We start from the raw sequence: 22,280 nt of genomic DNA, 5'->3' as shown, positions 1-22,280 counted from the left end.
AGGCCGGGTCCTGGGCCTAAAGCACAGGAAGAGAAGATGGTCGGGTGGGTGAGTGGGTGGTGCAGGGGAAAGGCCGGGGAGCAGCAGACGCCTGCTGACCCAAAGTCCTAAGCTCAGCCCCAAGGGCTCTCCTGTGGGAACCCGTGGCCAGTGTGGTCCAAGTGGCATGCCATTTGGTGTCACCAGTGCTGCTTCTGCCAGATCACAGCGCCGCAGCATTGTGACTCTCGTGGAGCTGTTTCTGTTCTCTCCACTCAGAAGAAAGCAAAAAAAGTAAATTTCTAAGGATGTATTTCCTCTCTATTTTCTAAATCTTTTTGTTGGAACATCTGTGAAATGATAAAAGCAACTTAGAACAATATGGAACATTTTGCAAATATACTATTTGCAAGCCCCATAAAAATGGTGTCTCAGTCATTTTGATCAAGAACTGCTATTTCACAAGCAAAGGAAATAGGCTAGCAAATCATTCATATCTATAAAATATTAATAAAAGTGTCCTGAAGTGCACAAACATAGAACCCTTCCCACAAAGAAATGCCCTTACTCAGCAGCGACAGCATTACCTCATGGCTAGTCCTGTGCCCGGGGCCCTGGGGAAGATTTCTTGTCCACGTGTGAGAGTGCAGCCTTTGTTCTGCCAGGGTCTGGTTTCCATGCTTCAGAGGGAAGCATCATGAAGAGAGGTGGTAACATGGCCCTAAGCTGTAGACAGGCAGTGAAGGAGGGGAGGGGAGGAAGCTTCCAACTTGTGGAATGAAAAGAAGCTTAAAAAGCCCAACATAACTTCCCTGTCATACCTCTGCAAAGGAGTTAGAAACTGAAGACCAGGATCTAGAACTGATGTGCTTGTGTAACCTCTCCTGTGATATTTTCATAGTTCCTGTGTGATCCGCTACACTGACACAGAGTTATTTTTATTGAAACCTTTAAGACCAAAAGGGTTTGTGTACTTTTCTTTGGGCGGTGAGCCTAAGGAGGGCAGGGAGGCTTCATGGAGGCTAAATGGAGACCACCCCATTCAGAGGCACAGGTTGGAACACAGCCAGTGATTTCCAAGGAGATTCATCCAAATCTAAGCCCTCCACAGTAACCAGCACCAATAAAGTCACTATGAAGGAACAAGATGAGAAATCAGGACCTTCAAGTGGGTCCTGGTTTGCAAAATTCTCAGTCCTCATGGTGAACATCTCCCTCACCACTAATGCATCCATTTGCTTCGAAGAAAACCAGAGTACAGAATCACCCAGGAGGGCCACAAGCCAAGCCCAGGCTTCTCCTGTGAATGTCCTACACTCTGTCATATGTAGTAATTAATTTTGGTTTTCTTCAACACTTTCTTATAGCACAGAGGTTAATGGGTATTAACAGAGCTGTAATATCATAGTGAATATTAGAAATGTCACCAAGTCTTTAAACTAAGACAAAGGTCATATGGAACACAACCTGCTTCTGTGAGATTAGGTATGGAAAGCTCCTGATTAAATTACCATTGTCTTCTGCTGGGAACTTGGTGTTGGATGTGCTCTTTATCAGTTCTCTGGAGGTCTGTGGCCCACTGATAGAAACTTCATTAGGGACTGGATTGATAGTCACAGGCAAACTCTGTGAAATTTTATCTGCTGAAACAAACCAAAGCCATTTTCTGATGTGCTTTCATTTCTCTGCCTTATCCTTTCTCTCCAGGCAGCTTCGTCAGCCCTGAGCAGTCTGGGCCACGTGTACACAGCCATCGGAGACTACCCCAATGCACTGGCCAGTCACAAACAGTGTGTTCTTCTCGCCAAGCAATCCAAAGACGAGCTTTCCGAAGCCCGAGAACTTGGCAACATGGGAGCTGTGTATATTGCCATGGGCGACTTTGAGAACGCCGTGCAGTGCCACGAGCAGCACCTGAAGATAGCCAAGGAGCTGGGGAACAAGCGGGAAGAGGCCCGGGCCTACAGCAACCTGGGCAGCGCCTACCATTACCGCAGGAACTTCGACAAGGCCATGTCCTACCACAACTACGTGCTGGAGCTGGCGCAGGAGCTGATGGAGAAGGCCATCGAGATGCGGGCCTACGCAGGCCTGGGCCACGCCGCCAGGTGCATGCAGGATTTGGAAAGAGCGAAACAGTACCACGAGCAGCAGCTGGGCATAGCTGAGGACCTCAAGGATCGGGCAGCAGAGGGGCGCGCCTCCTCCAATCTGGGTAAGGAGAGGGTTGTTTGCAAGACCCTGGGTCGATGTCATGGGCTAGAAATAACTGGAGCAGCCCACTGTCTCTTATAGGATTCTCCCCACTGTGTGCGCTTCTCTCCTTGAGATAGGTTCCCCTGGAGCCTGCTTCCTCTAAACCACCCCACCTTTCCTGACGTCATTCTGCTCTGAGGATTGAACTATGAAATACTAGGAAAACAAAACACCCCAACCTTTCTTAAAAAATATTTTTATTAGTTGCTGATTTTATTTTATTCATTTTATTTTATATCTACATTCGGTGCTGAGAATCGAAGCCAGTGCCTCACACATGCTAGGCAAGCTCTCTGCCACTAAGCCACAACCCCAGTCCTCACCCCAACCTTTTAATCTGTCTAGCAAGAAGAACAACCAGATTCATCTAATTAGAGAGAAGGGGAAATGAAGATGATATAAGCTATTTTGATTTAAATGAAAGAGATGCTATTAGGAAGTGATCAGTGCGAGAGAACTGGAGGGAATTTTTGCTTATAGGAATTTCTTTACCTAACCCCACAGAAAATGTATTTTTACTCAAAATTATCTGTATTCATAAAAGCTATTGTTAATTTTAGTATAATGCAAAATTATTTTTGTGAAAGATTAAAAGACATAGGTTTGCAGTCACCATTTTGCTAGTACTTGGTTACAGTAAAGACATTTACAATTTAAGATAGTTTATATGTAGTGGTAAGAGACCATCAGTAATTGGTAACTGGTTTTTAGAAGATATTGTTATGTCTCTTGTTATCCAAACACATGTGGGTATATAATGAATGGCACGTACAGATGTGCTTGGAAGTATAAGCTGTCTGGAGCCCCTGGTTCATTCTGTGCCCACAAGGATTCAGGGTGGGGCTAAGACAAGGAGAAAATGACTTGATGGTATCAGTGCATGCCTATCAGATACTGGTGGCAGCAGGATGTGAAACTCAGCCCCATTTTATTTATTATGCTTGCTGAAACCAAGCATCCCCATCTCTTCTTGTAATTTGATCACTCACTACTTCTCCCTCTCTTTACCTCTACTTATTTTAATCATATGTTTTTTGGCTAGTTGTTGGCAAAAGCCTTACAGATGGTATGAGAGTCTGACAAGAGCCACAGAAATAGGATCTTGACTTTATATATCCATTCAACAGTTTTTTGCAAATATTTTACAAATATTTATTGAATGCTTAATATGTGCTTTAAGGGACAGAGAACTTTTTTAAAAAATTGTTATCTTTAAAGAGCTAATAATTTAGTTAGAAAAATGAGACAAATATGCAGGACAACAAAGTCCTCCCTCAAAAACAATGATAGTGATTTGTTGCCATGGAATTCCTAGAAGGGAGACCCTGAGGGCTGGGAATAGCCTCAAAAATGAGAACTTCCTACGGGGGATTACATCCAGGTGGACCCTGAAGCACAGGCAAGATTTGGCCAGGAATAGAATGGCATTGATGCCAAGGGACAAGTGAAAGAAGGTATGAGTTGTAGCAGATTTGCATATCTGAGAGATGGTACCATGATTAGAATTCAGGAATGTGCTGCAGGGTAATAGAAGATTGGCATGAAAAAGAGACAGGGGGTATGTTCGTGAACAGAATTGTGCAAGTTGTGAATATGGGGATCAAAATGAGTCAAGCAGTGATGGCAGGATAGAGTAGAGGGCTTGGAACCTAGAGGTGAGAAAGTTACACGTATTAGACTATCAATGTTTTCCTTTTCATCTTGTGTCAGTTTGATAAGTTGTATTTTTTTCAAAAACTTTGTTCACTTCATCTAAATTGTTGAAATTATTGGCCTAATGTTGTTCTTAATATCTCATTATTACTTTAATGTTGAAGCTTGTCTAGAGATATTCCTCCCTTATTACTGATATTAGGAGTTTGTGTTGTATGGCCCCCCTCCACTTTCCTGAATCATTCTGACTAAAAATTTATCAATTCTCTTGACTTTTAAAAGGAACCAACTTTAGATTTTGTCAGTTTTTCCCTATTGTTTATCTGCTTATTGTTTTCTTTATTTTCATAGATAGAGAGAGAAAGAGAGAGAATTTTTGTAATATTTATTTGTTTTTTTTTAGTTTTCGGTAGACACAACATCTTTGTTTGTATGTGGTGCTGAGGATCGAACCTGGGCCGCAAGCATGCCAGGCGAGCGTGCTACCGCTTGAGCCACATCCCCAGCCCCTGCTTATTGTTTTCTTCATTCTACTTTGAGTTCTTTTTTTAGCTACCTAAGGGCAAACCTTCTTCTAATACAATCACTTAAACATGTGAATTTTCCTCTAGAAATATGGAGTGAATTTAATAAAATCATGCCTTATATAAATATGGCACAGAGAATTCCACCTTTATGTATATATAAATATGTATATATAAATAAATAAAGGAAGATCGATAGAGTAGAAGAAGGAGAATGGGGGAGGGAAGAGGTGGAAAAGATGGGAACCAGGACTGAAATGGAGGAAATCAAATTCCATATACGTATGGCGTTGTCACACTGAACCCAACTACTCAGTATAATTGTAATGCTCTAAGAAAATTTTTACTACATCTATACCCCTTTCCTCCCTCCCTCCCTCCCTCCCTTCCTCTCTCATTTCCTCCCTTCTTCCTTCCTTCCTTTCTTCCTCTCCCTCTTTTTTTTCTCTCTCTCTCAATTTAACCCAGGGGCACTTAACCACTGAGTCACATCCCCATCCATTTTTCACTTTTTAAATTTTTGAGACAGGATCTTACTCAGTTGCTTATGGCCTCACTAATTCCTGAGGTTGGCTTTGAATTTCCAATCCTCCTGTGTACGCCTCCTGAGCCGCTGGAATTACAGAAGTGTACTACCACATCCAGCTCCCATACCTTTTAAAATATGTTTTCACTTAATTTTGCTTTAAAAATTTTATAAAGTTATTTATGATTTCTTTTTGACTCATGAAGTATTGTTTAACTTTAGAATATTTGGGGTTTGGAGTGTAGCTCAGTGGTAGGCACTGGTCAAGCATGTGTAAAGCTCTTGGTTTAATCCCCAGCACTGCACCAAAACAAATTTTTTTAAATTGAGGTTTTCCTAGATACTGTATTGTTATTTTAGTTTAATTTTATTATGGCCAGGCAGTATATTTTAGGATTTCAATGTAATCTTTAAGTATCCAATGGGTCAAGTTAGTTGATAGTATTGTTCAGATCATGTCTGTTTCATTGTGTGTGGGAGGGTGGGTACTGGGGATTGAACTCAGGATCACTCAACCACTGAGCCACATCCCCACCCCTGTTTTATATTTTATTTAGAGACAGGGTCTCACTGAGTTACTTAGCACCTCACCATTGCTGAGGCTGGCTTTGAACTCACTATCCTCCTGCCTTAGCCTCCAGAGTCTCTGGATTTATAGGCATGTGCCACCACGCCCTGTTTTGTAGTGATTTTTAAAATCTTTTTTCGAAAATTATTCAGAAGGGGGTTGTTAAAAACCTCTGCATATTATTGTGGATTTATCTGTTTCCTCAACCTAGAATTCTATGTCCAGCAAAACTGTCCTTTAAAAATGAAGATGAAACAATTCAGCAAAAGCTTGCTTCTTGAATTTTGAAGCTCTCTTATTGAGCTAATATTCATTAATGATCAGTTTGTCTTCCTGACATATTGTCCCCTTAATGATTATGAAATGACTTTTTGATCTTTGATAATATCCTTTTATCTGGAAGACTACTTCATCTCATACTGATGTGCCCATTCCCATATTCTTAGGCTTATTATTTCTATAGTTTATCTTTTTCCATCCATTTGCCTTTTATTTCTGTTTTTTATTTAATATTTGTCAAGTGCAGACAATGTATAGTTGTCTGTATATTGATATATACTTCTCCATAGTTGGTTTGAGCCTTATAATTGGTGAATCTCTTTCATTTAATATTTAACATAATTATTAGTATTGTTGGATTTATGTTTGTTTTCTTACTCTGGTTTTCCCATTAATGTTTTGATCTTTTGTTGCTTTTCTGCTTTACATGGGTTAATTTAACCTTTTAGATTTTATCTATTTGCTTTTTTAACTCTGTTTCTTTGCAATATTTTGTAGTGGTTGCTCTAAAGAGCACATCCTCTACCACTGACTTTTTAGTCTCCCTTGAGCTAACAGTATTGCACTTTCTGTGACGTGTTTCTTGCAACCATCTGAGTCCACCCTGGACTTAATACTGCAGTTGTCACACTTATGTTACTATACCCACATTCTTATTAAATCCACAGGACCTTGTTATATTTGTATTTTAAGAAAGACATTTTAATGAATTAAGAGGGGACATGACATTTTATATTTACCAACTGTTCCCCCATTTCTACTGCTCACATTTATCCTAAAGATCGGAGTTTCCATCTGCTCTCATTCCCTTCAGCCTGAAGAGCACACTGGGCATATCTCGTGGTGCTTGTCGCCAGTGAGTGCGCTGCCTTTTTGTTGGATTTATTTATTTATTTAATGTTTGTCAACTACAGACAATGTATCATTGCCTTCTTCATAGTGGGTTTGGGCCTTTTAATTGGAGAATCTCTTTTATTTAATATTTAACATAATTATTGGTATTGTTGGATTTATGTTTGTTATCTTACTAGTGGTTTTCTGGTTTGACCTTAAAATGTCTTGGTTTCCTCTTCATTTTTTAAGGATAACTGTGCTGGATATAGAATTCTAGGTTGATATGTTTTTAAATCTTTCTTTTAGCCCTTTAAAGTTGTCTGTCTAATGTTGTTTTTTTTTTATCTTTATTTTGTTGATTTCTTTGTATGTGGTGCTGAGGATCGAACTCAGTGCCTCACATGTTCGAGGCAAGTGCTCTGCCACTGAGCCCAAGCCCCAGCCCCTGTCTAATGTTTTTTGATTTCTATTGTTTCTTTTTTTTAATCTTTTTATTAGCTACACATGACATTACAATGATCTTGCTGATTCATACATTTGAATCATTGGGGTATAATTTCTCATTTTTCTAATTATACAGATTGCAAAATCACACTGGTCATAGAGTCACCTATATACATACAGCAATCATAATATCTATTCTTACAAGAACTCAGTAGATTTTCATATTCTATATGTCATGTGCCCTTTTTTCATGATTTTTTCAAAATTTCCTCTAAATTGGGTTCTTCAGCAGTTTGACTATGATGTGCCCAAATGTGGCTTTTCTGTGTGTGTCTTTTTCCTTTTTCTCATTATTTAAGCTTTTGAATCTGCAGATGTATAACTTTTACCAAACTTAGGAATTTTTACCTATTGTTATTTCAAGTATCTGTTTCTGGCCCATCCCCTCTCTCCTGTATTATAAGAATTTACATATATTTTAGATCTTTTAATATTGTCCCATATGCTACTAAGGTTTTCTTCATGTTTTTAATCTTTTCTTCAGTTTGGAAAATTATGTGATCTACCTTAAAGTTCACTAGCTCTTTAGCCATCTCCAGTCTGCTGTTAAAACCAGTGATGCAGAGTTTAGGGATTCCCTAAATCATCCTCACTCTGCTATCAACTGCAAGGTTAGGGGTCCCTGAGACCACCCTTAATTTCAAAACTTCACTAGAAGGACTCATAGAAATCACTGAAAGCTGTTCTACTCGTGATAAGAGAGTAGAAGGTCCAAATGAGTTTCTCTGGCCTGCACAGGGTATTTGCCAGCCTGAAACTCACTCAGACCTTAGTATTAGTTTTTACTGGACCTTGCTCACATAGATGTAGTTGGTTACCTGCATGGGTGACCTCAGTTTCCAGCCCCTCTGGAGGCTGAGCTGATACCATATGACCAAAGGCCCCACAAGAAATCACATCAGTAGCCCAGACCATCCACATGACCAGTGCTCTCTGATAAACAGTGACACTGTTCTTAGGTAGGAGGATTCCAAGGGCTTTGCCAGACACAAAGTCCAGACCTCTCTTTGAGCAAGATTAATTCCTTATTACACAGGTGAATTTCCTTAGTCATATACTTTATTTTTAGCTGAAGAATTCCACTTGGTACTTTTCATTGACATTTCAGTTTTTTCGGCTGGGATTTGTGTGTTTACTCTTGTGTTTTTTCCTTCAAATGGTGAGTCTAGTTATGACAGCTGCTGTTAAAACCTTGTCTGCTGAATCCATGCAGGTCATCTCAGGGTTAGACCCTATTGATTCTGTCTTTTTTTTTTTCCTTTTCGTAACAGCTTGACTGAGATATAATCTACATGCCACACAATTTAAAGTGTATAATTCAATGATTTTTAGTATAGTTGCAGAGTTATAGGTAGATCACCTTTTGTTCTGAGTATTAGTGACTTTCTAATGTTTCTCTGTATGCCCAGTAATATAGGATCATATCTGAAATGTCTGAATGATGTTTTATAGAGAAATTGGATTCAGATCTCTCGTAATAATGTTGATTTGTTGTTGTTTTATCAAGCAGTTAACTTGGCTGAATTTGACCTCCCAAATCAGGCTTCCCTATGGTGGTGACTGCGGAAATCTTTCTTTGGATCATTTAGCCTTAAATTGGCTGCTTAGACTCTGCCTTGCACATATGTGTTTTAGGGGTTAGAGAAAGAGATAAGGGAAGAGTTCATACTCAGGATTCAGGGCTCTTTCCCGTCTTTGGGATATTTTCCCCCTCTGATTTTTCAAGTTGATAAACTATGTGTTTCTACCAGAATTTTAGCCTCACCATATGGTACTATTTGGGGCCTGCCCACTGGCAAAAAATAAAAATAAAACTTAATTTTATTTAACATATCCTCTGGGCTGGTGAGCTCAGTGGTAGAACATATCCTCATTTTGCACCAGGTGCTAGCTTTGATGCAAAAAAGGAAAAAAAGTGCATTAAAAATGTTCTCTGGCGTTTGAAAGGTGGCCGCTGCCATCTTCAGTGGGTCGGTCCCCACCTCTCTGGGACCTCTGGCTGCTCTGCTTGCTCTCGAGCACCCGCGGGACTCTCTTCCCATCACTCCAGGCTCACATTGGTCTGAATGGAGGAGTGCCACTCCATTGAAGCCAAACCTCACCTAATCTTTTGGTTTGCTTTTTGTTGTTCTGATTTTGTTGTTGTTGTTGTTTGTTTGCTTGTTTGGTATGGAGCCACATTCTCCAGCCCCCCCCCTTTTTTTTAGAGACGGGGTCTTGCTGCCTTACTGCTGAGGCTGGCTTTGAACTCACGATCCTCTTGCCTCAGCCTCCGAGCTGCTGGGATTACAAGCATGCACCACGGTGCCCAGCTCCCCCTATTCAGTTTTGACCATGGCAATTTGATTTGCATCCTTGTACCTGACAGAGATAAGCAGCCTCTCCTTGTGGCAGAGGTGAAAGGTGTTCTGATGCTTTTCACGTGCCTTGTCAGCAGACAGTCTTTGGAATGCCCTGCTACCTTGGCCTTGAAGTTCCCAGCTCTCTAGGTTTCTGGGAAGCGCCACTGTCCTGATTTTCTTTTTACATCTTTTTCATTGTTTTTTCTTGCCCCTTTAAAAAAAAAAAAAGAAAGAATGATATTTTGAAGTTACAAATGTGGTACTTACTCTTGTGAAGAAATATTCTACTAGTACAATAATGCATAAAAGGAAACTTATCCCCTCATGTGACTGTTCTTCTCTGTCCCACTCCTCAGAGTTAACTACGGTTACAATCTGGTTGGAGTCTTTCCAGACCAGTTGGCTGTGTTCTTACACAGTGTCAGCACAGTCGCGGGTGTGTGCAGCTTGTTCCTTTTTCGAAATGTGGATCACGGTGCTTTTCTGAGTGTGCTTTTTTCCACCTTCTCTCAGGCCCCCATGTCATCCAGACTCCTGACGTTGCTTCTTGGCCCTTTCCCATCATATTGCTACTTGCTGAACATGGGAGTCCTGGGGTTTGTTCCTGGATTCTTTCCTGTTCTCTCTGTCTCTCCCCTTATCAACTCTTGACGGCTGCATTGGTACATATTGTTCCTAATCCATACTCCCCAGCTCTGACCTCCTTCCTGCCTGAGTATCATTTCACATTTCCAACTACCTGGTAGATACTCCATCTGATTCTCATGCTGATCTGTCAACAGTAGTGAATCCAAACCAATGCTCCATCCTGTAGCCATCTGTATAGTTTCCTGTTGCTGCTGTAACAAAATGCCATAGACTTGGTGGCTTAAAACAATGCAAGGTTATTAGCTCTTGGAGGTCAGGAGTCTAAAGTCAGTTTCACTGAGCAGAAGTCAAGTTGGCAGGGCTGGCTTATCTGCAGGGTCCAGGAGAGAATCTGTTGTTTCTTTGCCTTTTTCTCTGTTTGGTGGTCACCCTCCTCCTCTCCAGAGGCACCACTCCAGTCTCTGCTTCTGCCTCACATCACCCTCTCTCCCACCCTCACCCTCTACATCCCTCCAATAAGGACTTCTGTGCTCACATCAGGCCACTGGAAAGGCCAGGAAGTCTCCCTGTCTCAAGTCCTTAACTTAATTACACCTGCAGAGTCCCTTTTGCCATGTAAGGTGACCGTCACAGGTTCTGGAAATCAGGACGTGGACGTGCTGCAGGGAGACATTACCCACCCTGCCATGCCATCGTGACATAGTATCCAAGGTCCTCATTGATTTCTTCCCTGTTTTCAGTTGACTCCGGGTCACATCTTCTCCCTTACTGGGTCCAGCAGGATCACCTTGATCTCACTGCGGGGTGAGTTGCAGTTAGGAAAGCAAGAGGAGACGTGATCGAGAGGGTGGCTCGGTCCTTTGGTCTCCGCCTCTCTTGTCTCTTCCTCCCTCTCCCCTCCCCCACTCACCCCAGGTGACCACCTAGTTGCTCCTGAGCACCTGGATAGATGCAAAGGTGAGCCCTTTCAGGATTCACTTGCCACACACGTCGGTCTCGGGTTGTGTCTTATAGAAGATCAAATATGAGGGAGGCACAGTGTCAGAACATCTTTCAACTCTGCCATAAGGAGACCACTGCTTATCTCACATATGAGGAGGTCAAGTATCCAGTTAACTGTGGAAAATGATGGAGGGTTTCACAACAACCGTCCTGATTTACTCGTATAAGGTTGAGCATTCGTTACGTGACAGGCATGTGCTATTTAGTGGAAAAACCAGCATAGCTCCTGCCCCATGGAGCTTTTGGTTTCCATTCAACAAATATGTGTTGAAACCTGCTCCGGGTCACGTGTTTATATTCATTTTCATATTTAGTCTTCCTCACAAACTTATAAGGTCAAGAATATTAATTGATTTTTACATACGAGAAAATCAAAGCCCATGTAGGCTTAAAAACTCATTAAGATCTCATACAATGATGTTTGGCCTCTTTTGCTGTGTTTTAGTCTTGGGAGGTGTGTGTTGGAGGGAAGGGTTGGTGGCGGGCTGTGGTAGGTGTGTCCTTCCTCTTACCTCAACTACAGTCACTATTCCTGGTGGCTCTCAGCTGTTTTAATTCCAGGATTTAAGAAAAATTACTGGGATAACATTTTTTAAAGATTTTTTTTAAATAGGGACAATATCTTTACTTTATTTATTTTATTTATTTTTATGTGGTCCTGAGAATCACACCCAGTGCCTCTCATGTGTGAGCAAGCACTCTACCACAGAGCTATAACCCCAGACCCAGAAAAACTTTTATAAAAGTCACATTATGCTGGATATGACCAGTCATCCAACTACTCAGGGGGCTGAGGCAGAAGGATCGCAAATTCAAGGCAACCTAGTGAGATCCTGCCTCAAAATAAAAATAAGAAGGGCCGGGGTATAACTCAGTGGCAGAGTGCATGCCTAGTTTGAGGTTGTGGATTCAACCCAAGTACTACCAAAAAAAAAAATCAAAGAAACCATATTATTAAAAATTACTGGCTGTCTAAATCAGAAAATTCTGAATTCCCAAGGTCAGGTAGAATAATGTTACATATTAACTACAAAGTACCCACCCATATTACACCTTAGTTATCCCTCACTATATTTTATGGATGAAATCTTTACTGAGAACACACCTGAAACTTGGTATTCCTGAAAATCTTACAATAAATTTTAGAAGAATTTTCTGTAATATAGTAACCACTTTCTTTTACATGTTTTACCTTTCAATTTTTGTATATTGGTCTTTTTTAACAGAAAGAGACAAGCTTTACAAGTAAAATATTTGTAATTAACAGGAATAATTAATTTACAGTAATGGAATATTTTCCTTTGGAGATTCTCAGAATGACACACAGGGTCATATTCGAAATGACATTTCAAGATGTTCAAAGGTGTGTGAGAACTCACATACAGGTTCTTGGTATCGTCATGCAAATCCGTGGCATTTGTGTTTTACAGCACTTGTCTGTGCCCCCAGGAACCCTCAGAGGCAAACTCTATTTTCCAATTCACTGATGAGGATCCCAAGATCCAGGGACATCTGTGGCTTACCTAAGATCATAGAGACTGAGGCAGAGTTGGGACCGGTTCTGATTCCATGTCCACGAATCTTCCCATGAGAACATTCCCACTGAAATGCAGATCCGAGTGGGAGCCATTCCACGATTACCTGGCCCAGGGCTAAAAGCCAAAGGGGCTTCTTCTGCCACCCCACGCTCACACCCACCTGCAGGAAGAGAATAGCCACCATCCACATTCCTTTTCCCAAGGAGACTGTTCTGTGATCCCTTGCATTGAACTAGGTTCTTGCAAGCATTTCATTGACTCCTCACCACAAAGCTTTGCCGTAGGTCAGAGCCACAGAGGGAGGGTCCACCCACAGGTCTGCTCACTCTCTTCTCTCGCAGGTCACAGGCTCCCTCTGGACTTTGCACATTTATTGTGTCATTAATTCTGTTTGAGAAGCATGGACGGGACCACACAGATTGTCCAAGTCTAATAATGCCCCTGATCTGGGAAGCCAAATCACACACCTCTGATTTTTACCCAAAGCATGGGAAGGAAAAAAATGTAAATATAGAAAAATTAATATGTGGCAGAGCCTAAAACAGATGTTTCTAGGCATCTAAAAGAAAGGAACAAGAATGTTCTTTCCCTGTTAAAAAAGGAGAAATGAGAAATGGAGAGCATCAACAGAGCGGGAGATTTTTCTGATCAAGCACCAGAGGACTCGCAGAAAATGATTCAGACCCTCATTAAGGTTATGACACGCACATCCTGTGCCGGGCCCCACACCTATCAGTGCCTAATAAATATTAATAATATTTACTCGCTCCTTTAGGTCAAGATTTGTCACCCGGCTTGTCTAGACATTGCTGTTTAAAAGGGGGCTGTGATTTGCTTACAGATACAGAGCGTCTGTAAACATGGGAGCAGAGGCAGACGGGGCAGTAAATCTTGGTCCGAGCTGCACTTGGACTGTGGCGGGAGAGGCTGCAGAACCGTCGTTGGGATAATGAAGTGGATGCCTGCTGCCAGGTCCCTGGGTTGTGTCTCCAGCAGGCAGAGCGGAGCAGTAAATTAGCTTATGTTTCAGCTTGGCAGTTGGCACTTGGTTCATTTGTAGATGCTAATTGTAATCTGATGTTATCAGCAGCAGGTAATTGAAATGGGCTTGATGAATTACTTAATTTCTTTTAATAGCTGAGTCTTCAAGAACTGAATAAAGAAGATAAGGTGATCGGGAGGAAAACACAACAGCTCTATCTTTCTAATTAGCGCTTGGAGGTTTTTTCTTCTTTACACAAATGGTTATGAACATGTGAGGCTGAATGGGTTTATGAGTCACAGGCCCCCGTGGGGGCGTTTCCCATTAGGCAGCCCCGTCCTGAGCATTGATAACAGTTCTGTTAGGACTTGGGAGAGGAACACTTGAGGGAGCTCCAAAAAGAACATTGACTGCTGAACACAATTGGTTTCCCAGGCTGGGGTGGGCACTGCCTGCCACAGTGGGACTTGCCCTGCCCTCTTCCCCTCTTCTGTGGCCCTTGTCCCGGAGCAGGGCTGCCTGGCACCAACCAGGAGCATGGGAGCCTCGAGATGAGGTTAATCATTGGCTTCTGCCTCCCGCACCTGGCACTGGCCCCTCCCACACCTGCCTGTCCCCAAGTCTTTCCATCTGCGGCAGGTCCTGTGTAGCTCTTTGCTCTGCCAGCTATGGCAAGTACAGATGTGACCCGAGGTCCTGCCATCTGTGCTGGACGCTGCACACTGGACCCATGCCACATGACTGCATGGAGCTCTGGGGTCTTCTGGAATCACCTGGCTCTGCTCTTGTCTTTTGTTCCTTCCTGAAGGGATTCACTGTGCTGGAGTGACTGTGGAAGAATTTGCTTGTGGCTGATTTCAGAAATTTGAAATAAGGGCAGAAAATGTAGAGTGTCAAAATTAGGTCTTTTTGATAGACATTTGGAAGTGATATAGCAAACAATTTCTCAGACCACCTCTGGGGTTCTCCTCCATGGAGAATTCTATTTGAAGAAAGGTACAGTTAGAGGTGTAGACTCTTGAGACTGTAAGCCACCAGTGTGATCATGGCTGTAGATGCCTTTGATGTCAAAGAAATGCACTTCACGGCTCTGATAATGTTCCGCTTCTCCATCTGAGGGCTAGTTATATAGCTATCCTGACTTTGGGACAATTCATTGAACTGTGTGCATATGATTTTATACTTTTCTGATTACATTTAATATTTTAATTAAAGATTTCTTTTTTTAAAACATTCTAGAACAAATTAGATTTGGAATAATATGCCTTTCTTTTTTCCTTTTTTTAAAAACCCTTAATTAACATATGATAATTATATATATATATATATATATATATATATATATATATATATATATATATTAATGAAGTAAATTGTGATGTTGATATGTCTAAATACTGTAGAAAGATAAAGTCAAGGGGCTGGGGTTGTGGCTCAGCAGTAGAGCACTCGCCTAGCAAGGCCCTGGGTCTGAACCTCAGCACCACATAAAAATAAATAAATAAAATAAAGGTATAAAAAAAGATTAAGTCAAGATAATTAGCTATCATCTCACTTCTTTATCTTTGTGTGTGGTGAGAAAGTTTAAAGCCTACTCTTAGTAACTTTGAAATTTACAATACATAATTGATAAACTGGGATCACCATGCTGACTATGTAATAGATCACTAAAGCTTACTCCTCCTGTCCAACTGAAACTTTGTATCCTTTGACCAACATTTCTCCTTTCTGCATCCCTTGCCTCTGGAAACCACCATTCTACTCTCAGCTCCAAAGAGTTTAACTTCTTTTGATTCCATATATAAGTGAGATTGTTTAGAAAGTACTACTCTTTCTGTATTTGGCTAATTTCACTTAGCACAATATCCTCCATGTTTATTCGTGTTGTCTGAGATGACTGGATCTCCTTCTTTTTAAAGCCTGTATTGTACTTCATGGCATGTATATATCTTTGTTTCTTTAATCCACTTCCCCATCGATGGACTTTTAAGTTGCTTCTGTTCCTTGGCTGTTGTGTATAATGCTGAAATGAACGTGGTAGTGTTGATATTTTCTTTGACATACTGATCCCATCATGCTCATGGTTTTCGCTATTACACACAAACTCCGAAACCCCTACTGACTTCCACCTACGTCATTGATCAACTCCTTTCTCCTGGGCACCTCCCTCTGCCCCAGAGGCCTCTCTCCAAGTCTGTGATTTCTCATTTTTCCCTATTTCTGTGAGTGGGGAAACATGTCCTCATGGTACAACTGTGTCTCCTCACGGTACAATCCGGAATTCTCAGTTATTCCGGGACCCCACCTCCCTCCCTCACAGGTCCCGAGAGGCCCGCCTCCCCAGCTAGCTCTTCCGTCTCTGCAGAGCTCTTTTCCCGTCCCTTGACCTCCCCTGCAGGAGTCAACACAGCTCCTTCCATGCTGGTCTCCCGCTTCCCCTCCAGGTCATCCTCCTCCCACTTCTCAGTCGCCCTCTTGAAACTCCAGCTGTGCACCTCATCATATTATTTCTAGCTTAGAACCCTGCAGTTCTAAGTTCTAACCTGTTCTAACCAGTTCTAAACCTGCAGTGGTCCTTAGGACCTTCAGGGTGAAGTCCAAGTCCTGGCCTGGGCTGTGGATATGCTCATTAGCTTGACTTGCACATACCAATATCTCATTTTACCTCATTAGTACATACAGTTATTCTATATTTCAACAACTCTCAGCTTCCAGAAAGAATCTATTGGCATGTCTGCTATTGCCAGGGCCTTTTTGGACAAAATAGGTCTTTGAAACACTTGAGGGAAAGGACCTCGGGATTCAGAAGGAACTACTTCTCATTAAACTGGGGAGGGGCGGGCAGAGAACCTTGCCTGAGGCATTGGACATTTCCCCACCCCCACCTCTCACATGTGCTGTCCCCAAACCTCTGGGCTCATTCACTTTGTGGATTTCCTCTTGCCATTTGTTCTGTCCCATGTATCTTCCTCCTCTGTGAAGCTAAAGTCTTACTTATTCTTTTGTAGTTTGATAAAAAATCGCACTACTCTGAAGCCTTTTAGACTCTTCCAGAAGTTTTAGAGTTCTTCTCTGTTCCCCTAACATTTTGTGTGGAACACTTACTGGGTGGTGTAATTATTTACCACCTACCTCACAAATTCCAGGAACTGACAGGATGTGTATCTTAGGCTTTTTTATGTCCTTACTACCTGCTGGCTACTGCTGGTCCACAGGGGCATGCATCTTAGTTCCTTTTCTGCTGCTATAACAGAATACCGTGGACTAAATTAAATTATTAACCACACAAGTTTATTTGCCATACAGTTTTAGAGGCTGAGATGTCTGACATCAGGAGGCCACATCTGAGGGAGGCCCTATCACAGCAGAAGGCAATCGAGCATGCGCAAGGCAGAAAGGGCAGGAGGGGGCCAGAGCACAGCATGTGCAGAAGGCTCACTTGCTTAACTAACACTCTCCAGGGGCAGCAGTCTGTTCGTGAGGTGGAGCCCTCTTGACAGTCCCACCTCCCAATGCCTCAGTCACAATTAGATTTCCACCTGAGCTTTGGAGGGAATGGTCAGTCCGTACGTAGCAGTACTTATTAAGGATGTTGAGAGCCAGGCACTGTGGGAAATGCTAGGCACCAGGAACTGGAGTCTACAGAGTTCATATGATTTCTTTCCTCTTTTAAATTTGTGGTCTTAATGAATTTGGTCTTCCTACTGTCATTAAGTCCAGGTTTCATTCCTGCTGCTTCTGATCCCTGAGCCCAGGGAGACCACTTCTAGACAGCAGTTAGTAAATTCTGTACACTTCATGTTGTACCTTGACATTGTCCCTGGCATGAACGATGTCTAAAATTCTTTCCTACTCTGAAAAGCTGAAATTCTATGATTTTTCCATGGAAAGACAATGCATATGAAGTTGGAACTTGATTCCTAAAACTTTTTCAAGAATCAAAACTTCTACAATATAAAATTTAAAAATATAATGAGCTGGAGAAATAGTTAAACCAGCAGGCAGTGATTCGATTTTATGATTGCATTTTAATTTTACTCCTTTCAGTTAGTAGGAATAGTGAATGGAGCAGATTTCTCTCCTTCCTTTGCCCTACAGCTAAGTGAGACAGTCTGCTTAGTGGGCTAACTAAATAATATATTAACCTTTTGGATCTTCATCCAAGAAGTTTCCAAAGTGTGGCTAAAATGAGCCCCTTTATCCGGGTTTGAAGAGCCCTAATATTTATGACTTTTGGACAAGAAAATCACTGGGATATCACGCTGTTTCTTCTTTTAAGTACGTGAACTTAATAGTCTATTCTCCTCTGTATTTAACATCTAGCCTTAGGAAACTGATGCTGGCTTCCCTTTTTGAGGTACTCAAATAATAGGTTCCATAGAGAATATATGAAAAGGCCTTTGTGATCTCGCCAACACACCTTTGAAGTGGCTTAGAATAAAGGAACGATACTTATTGGACGCCCCTGGTGTGCTAATGCTGCACTTGCTGAAGCTCCTTATGCAGAGTTCATTATTTCATTTAAAAACTCAAAACGATGAGGCTTATTATTCCCATGTAGGAAGGAAAAGCCCAAAGAACAGAGGGGTTAAGTTGTCCAAGGTCCCATAGCAAGTGTGTGGCAGAGCTGGGGTTTGAGCCAGAGCTGTCGAAGCTGGAGCTGGTGCTCTTTCTGCTGTTACAACACCTCTTTAAAGAAAATTGTTACTCTTTTTTTTTTTTAAAGAATGCTAAAGCTCTAGTATTTCTTTTTTTTTTTTCTAATACTTTTATTTATTTATTTATTTATTTTTATGTGGTGCTGAGGATTGAACCCAGTGCCTCATACATGTGAGGCAAGCGCTCTGCCACTGAGCCCCAGCCCCAGCTCTAGTATTTCTAAGGGACGAGGACAATGTGACATTGTAACTGGAAAAACTAGGAAGTGAGTCTCTCTCTGCCTATAGCTTCTTTCATCCTCATTCACACACGCCCGCTTCATACCAGGGGTGCAAAAGTGCACGTACCCACCATGTAGGACGCAGACGTGGCCGCTCACACCGCAGCCCAAGGCACCCGTCTTCCAGCATGAAATCCACAAGAGACTCAAGTGTTTAAGACTCTCTTCAGCATAATTAGTAATTTCATGGTGACTTCAAAAAGTAACTGTTCACCGAGAACCATTTTCTGCATGTTGTTCCAGAAATTCCTCTTAAGGCTCCCTCTGACACAGCAGAAAATGCATTTGTTGAATTGGATTAAAGCCAGAATGCAACTTTTAGCTGGTCCTGCTGAGTCAGCGTGTCCCCACTTGACTTTCAAACAGCTTTGTTAGCTCTGAATACAGGCTCTGGGTTTTCAAAGGATTTCAAACAGTGGTCCTCTCTGCCCTCCTACTGAAGAGTTAAGTTACTCTGGGAAGTGAATGCTTTCATTTTCTAGTAAAAATTGCATCGGTGCCATTTAAAACGTTTCCAAGAGCAATTAAAAAGTGAAGTAAATGCTTTGTCGTTATGTGTCCAACGTGCCTGTAAAGCAAGCCCTCATCACAACAGCCCCAGTGGAAAAAGAGGAACGGATCTGTGTTCCTGAGCCAGACCGTCAGAGTTGGCCACTTATTGAAACAGCAGCAACTCCATAATTGGGTTTCCCTGATTCAAGTGGAAGGTTCCACCAAATCCATTATCTAATACCAAAGAAGACAAAGACAGCTTATAACGTGGCCCAGCTGAGGGAGTGCTCTGGAGGGAGATGTGTATGCCATGTGACTCAGTAAGCAGAAGGGAATGGACTACAGACACCAAGGCCCTCATAACAAGGAGATCTGGAGTTTAACCAGGGATTTCAGACTGTCAACCTTAGCAAAACAGATGGCGTCCTCCAGTCTGTGGCACCGCCGGGCAAGCTGGCGTGTCTGTCAGAACAACTCCTGGTACTTCTTCACTGCTTGATGGAGAAAGATGTCCCCTTTGTCACTAGGGAAGAACTCCCGCTGCTCTGTGACAAAGGGAGCGGGCAGCTGATCCTCTACTGCGCCTTCTGATGGCCTTTCTCTTTGGGGCCAGGCATTCTGCAGAGGCAACCTGGTGGGCTGGTCTTGTTGTAGCAAAGACACTTCTCAAATCATGTGCTGCTGCCGCTGCTCTGCTAAGACACCCCATCCACAGAGGGTCCACCTTGAACCCACGCAGGGGCCTGCACCTGTTGCACTGCTAGAGTGGCCATGTAATTTGTCCCTGGGACAGCCAAGGACCTACCAGGACACAGTCACCCTATATGGAGCGTGTCTGTGAAGGACTTGAGTGCTGGGGTTAGGTGGCCTGGCTCTGGGTCCCCTGAGCCCCTTTGTGACCTTGGACAAGCTGCTTAGCTCTCTGCCTTAGTTTTCCACCTGTACAGGGGGCACAGTCGTAGTACCCATCTCCCAAGATGCATGAGGAGCGAATGCACCAACACATATGAGGTCCTTACAAGGGACAACTCATGGCACACCCCCGCCACCCCGCCATCGTAGTCTGTAACAACAAGGGCGGAGTATGACATTTGTTAGCACAAAACTAAGACACAAAAGAAGGTGAAAATGCCACAGAAATACGCTTCCTAATCTTCTGATCCACTGAAAGTCAAAGATGGTTCCAGGGGCCAGAAGTGCACGTTATTCTCTGATGTCTTTGTCTCTTGAAGACCCACTTTGCCTTACCATCTGCTGACATCCTTCCTCAAGGAAGACCTCAGATGAAAGAGACCCATAAAAGACCAAAGCAGGAAGTTCAGGGAGAGGACTCCGCCCCAGTGTGGAGGAAGGCCACGGCCCTGGGCACCACGAACGAGAAGCTCAAGCACATCCTGTGCCCAGCAGCATCGCGTGGTGCAGATGGCCAGACAGGCCTCTGATGCCCAGGCCCCCAGCTGAGCTCTGAGCCTTACCTGGTATGTAAGCTTGAGCTTGACCGAGTCACCTCGCCTTCCTGGGCCTCAGTTTCCTAATGTGGAACAAAGGCAACAACAATGTATTTTGTTCTTCGCAAGATTGGTTTTTTCCTGGTGAGAATGCAAGTGTGGAGATCTTCCATGACTAACAGGTGATGGTGATGTGGCCGAACTGAGCACCCAGAAGCAAGTGTGGGGTCCTTATCTGGCTTTTCCATCTCTACGGTGATTGTGCAGCAGAAACTTTAGGAAGATGTCTCCCAGGAGGCCATGCTAGGAACAGGCAGGGTGGCTCACAGCGAGGCTGCCTGGGGAGTTCCCAGCTGTGCACTTTGCATGGCCTTGGGTCCCATCCCAATTTTGTGGGATTGTTATAAGGAGACCCCACGCCCTCTAAGAAACCGCCTCAACTCCAAATCAGTGCTGCTGCATTTACACAGCAACCACCAGGCACCCCCAGATGCTCCTGGCAGGTCTGCTTGTCTGCCTTCCCCCCTTTTAGGCCACAAGTCCTGGAGAAGCATCTGAGCGTCTGCATTCCGAGTGCTTAGCTCTGGGCTTGTTAATTTTTGATGCCACATGAATTGATGAGCAGTGCTTAGCACATAGCAAGCACTCAGTAAATGGTACTGCTGCCATTATGCGCCGAGAGATTTGTCTCTTTTAAAATAAGCTTACAGATGTCTCCACTCATCTCAATTAGCTGGATGTTAAAATGCAGACTTGGGTAAGGAATGACCATAGCACAGCAATTTTGGCTTTCCAGGAGATTTTTACCAAAGAAAGACAACAACTGCTAATTGTTTGGAACAGCAGTTTCAGATTTTTGAAACTCTGGCCAGTGATTTCAGATCAATGGTTTGCAAGAACTTGAAGGTGTACCTGGTCGATTTCCAACTGTCTTCCACTACCACGCCTGGGAAAGCCCTGGCTTCCTGAGGTGCTCAGAGGGCAGGGAGACGGTGGTAGCAGGGAGCAGAAAATCCTGAGCCTTGGTGTCAGAGCGGCCCTGGTGTGAACTGGAGCTGTGCTGTTGTGTGGTCTGGGGAAAGTTATGGGATGTGAAATGGAGTTAAGAATAGAACCTTCCGTGTGGCCTGGAGGGCGAGGCTCTCATAAGGATTACATGAGACTGTACTGAGGCGCACACGCAGGCCCAGGGAACAGTGGCAGCTGTAGGCCTGAGACCGCCTGGCTCAGAAGTGCCACTAGGCACTTCTTCTCCACCCCCTTCCCCTCCTTCTCCATGTGATGTCAAGGCTCTGGGGAAATCTAAAAGTCATTTCTCTGAAAAACTTGGAGATCCTGACCTACACAAAGATTGGAACTCGTTCCTTGTGTGCTGTGGGATTCGCCAGAAGTTTCTTCCTGGGCTGGTGAAAAATAACCTTCTTTCCTTATATGGTTTTAACTTTGACAGAGCCCTTTTTTCCCTGTTTTAACATTTTAGACCTTCTGTGTGATCTTGAAAACATTTTGTTTTCTTCTAAATATGTTTGTGATAATTGCAGAAGCAGTGGTCGCTCGTGGAGCACACAGCTGGCGCAAGTCCCCCTCTGTCCTGGTGCCTCCCCGGCCTCCTCTGTGCTCCCTCATTACTGTGTGCCTTTTAAAAGGAAGCCCTGCTAGATGGCCATCAGGTCATGGCAGTCCTGTTTAAGGAGCCTGTGTTCTCATCACACTGATTTGTCCTTTGTGGATATATAGTACCGGTGCTGTCCAACGTGGTGTCACAATAAAAGGAAAAAGAATCACTGGAGTCCATAATGGCTTTTTGGAAAGATTGCTTACCACGG

General features: G+C 43.0%; 1 protein-coding gene across 3 annotated transcripts in view; it reads left to right on the top strand.

Annotated features, from left to right (window-relative positions):
- Ttc28 (tetratricopeptide repeat domain 28) overlaps positions 1–22,280 on the top strand; it is a 583,480-nt gene that overhangs the window by 428,114 nt on the left and 133,086 nt on the right. For all 3 annotated transcript variants that reach the window (XM_076837226.2, XM_076837217.2, XM_076837237.2), the window contains one exon: positions 1,687–2,194. In XM_076837226.2, the coding sequence (XP_076693341.2) occupies positions 1,687–2,194 (508 nt within the window). The remainder of the gene's footprint in view (positions 1–1,686; positions 2,195–22,280) is intronic.

This window comes from Callospermophilus lateralis, chromosome 1, assembly GCF_048772815.1.
Source record: "Callospermophilus lateralis isolate mCalLat2 chromosome 1, mCalLat2.hap1, whole genome shotgun sequence".
NCBI lineage: Eukaryota > Metazoa > Chordata > Mammalia > Rodentia > Sciuridae > Callospermophilus > Callospermophilus lateralis.
Note: the sequence above shows the minus strand (reverse complement) of the source record. Positions and strands in the feature narration are given on the sequence as shown.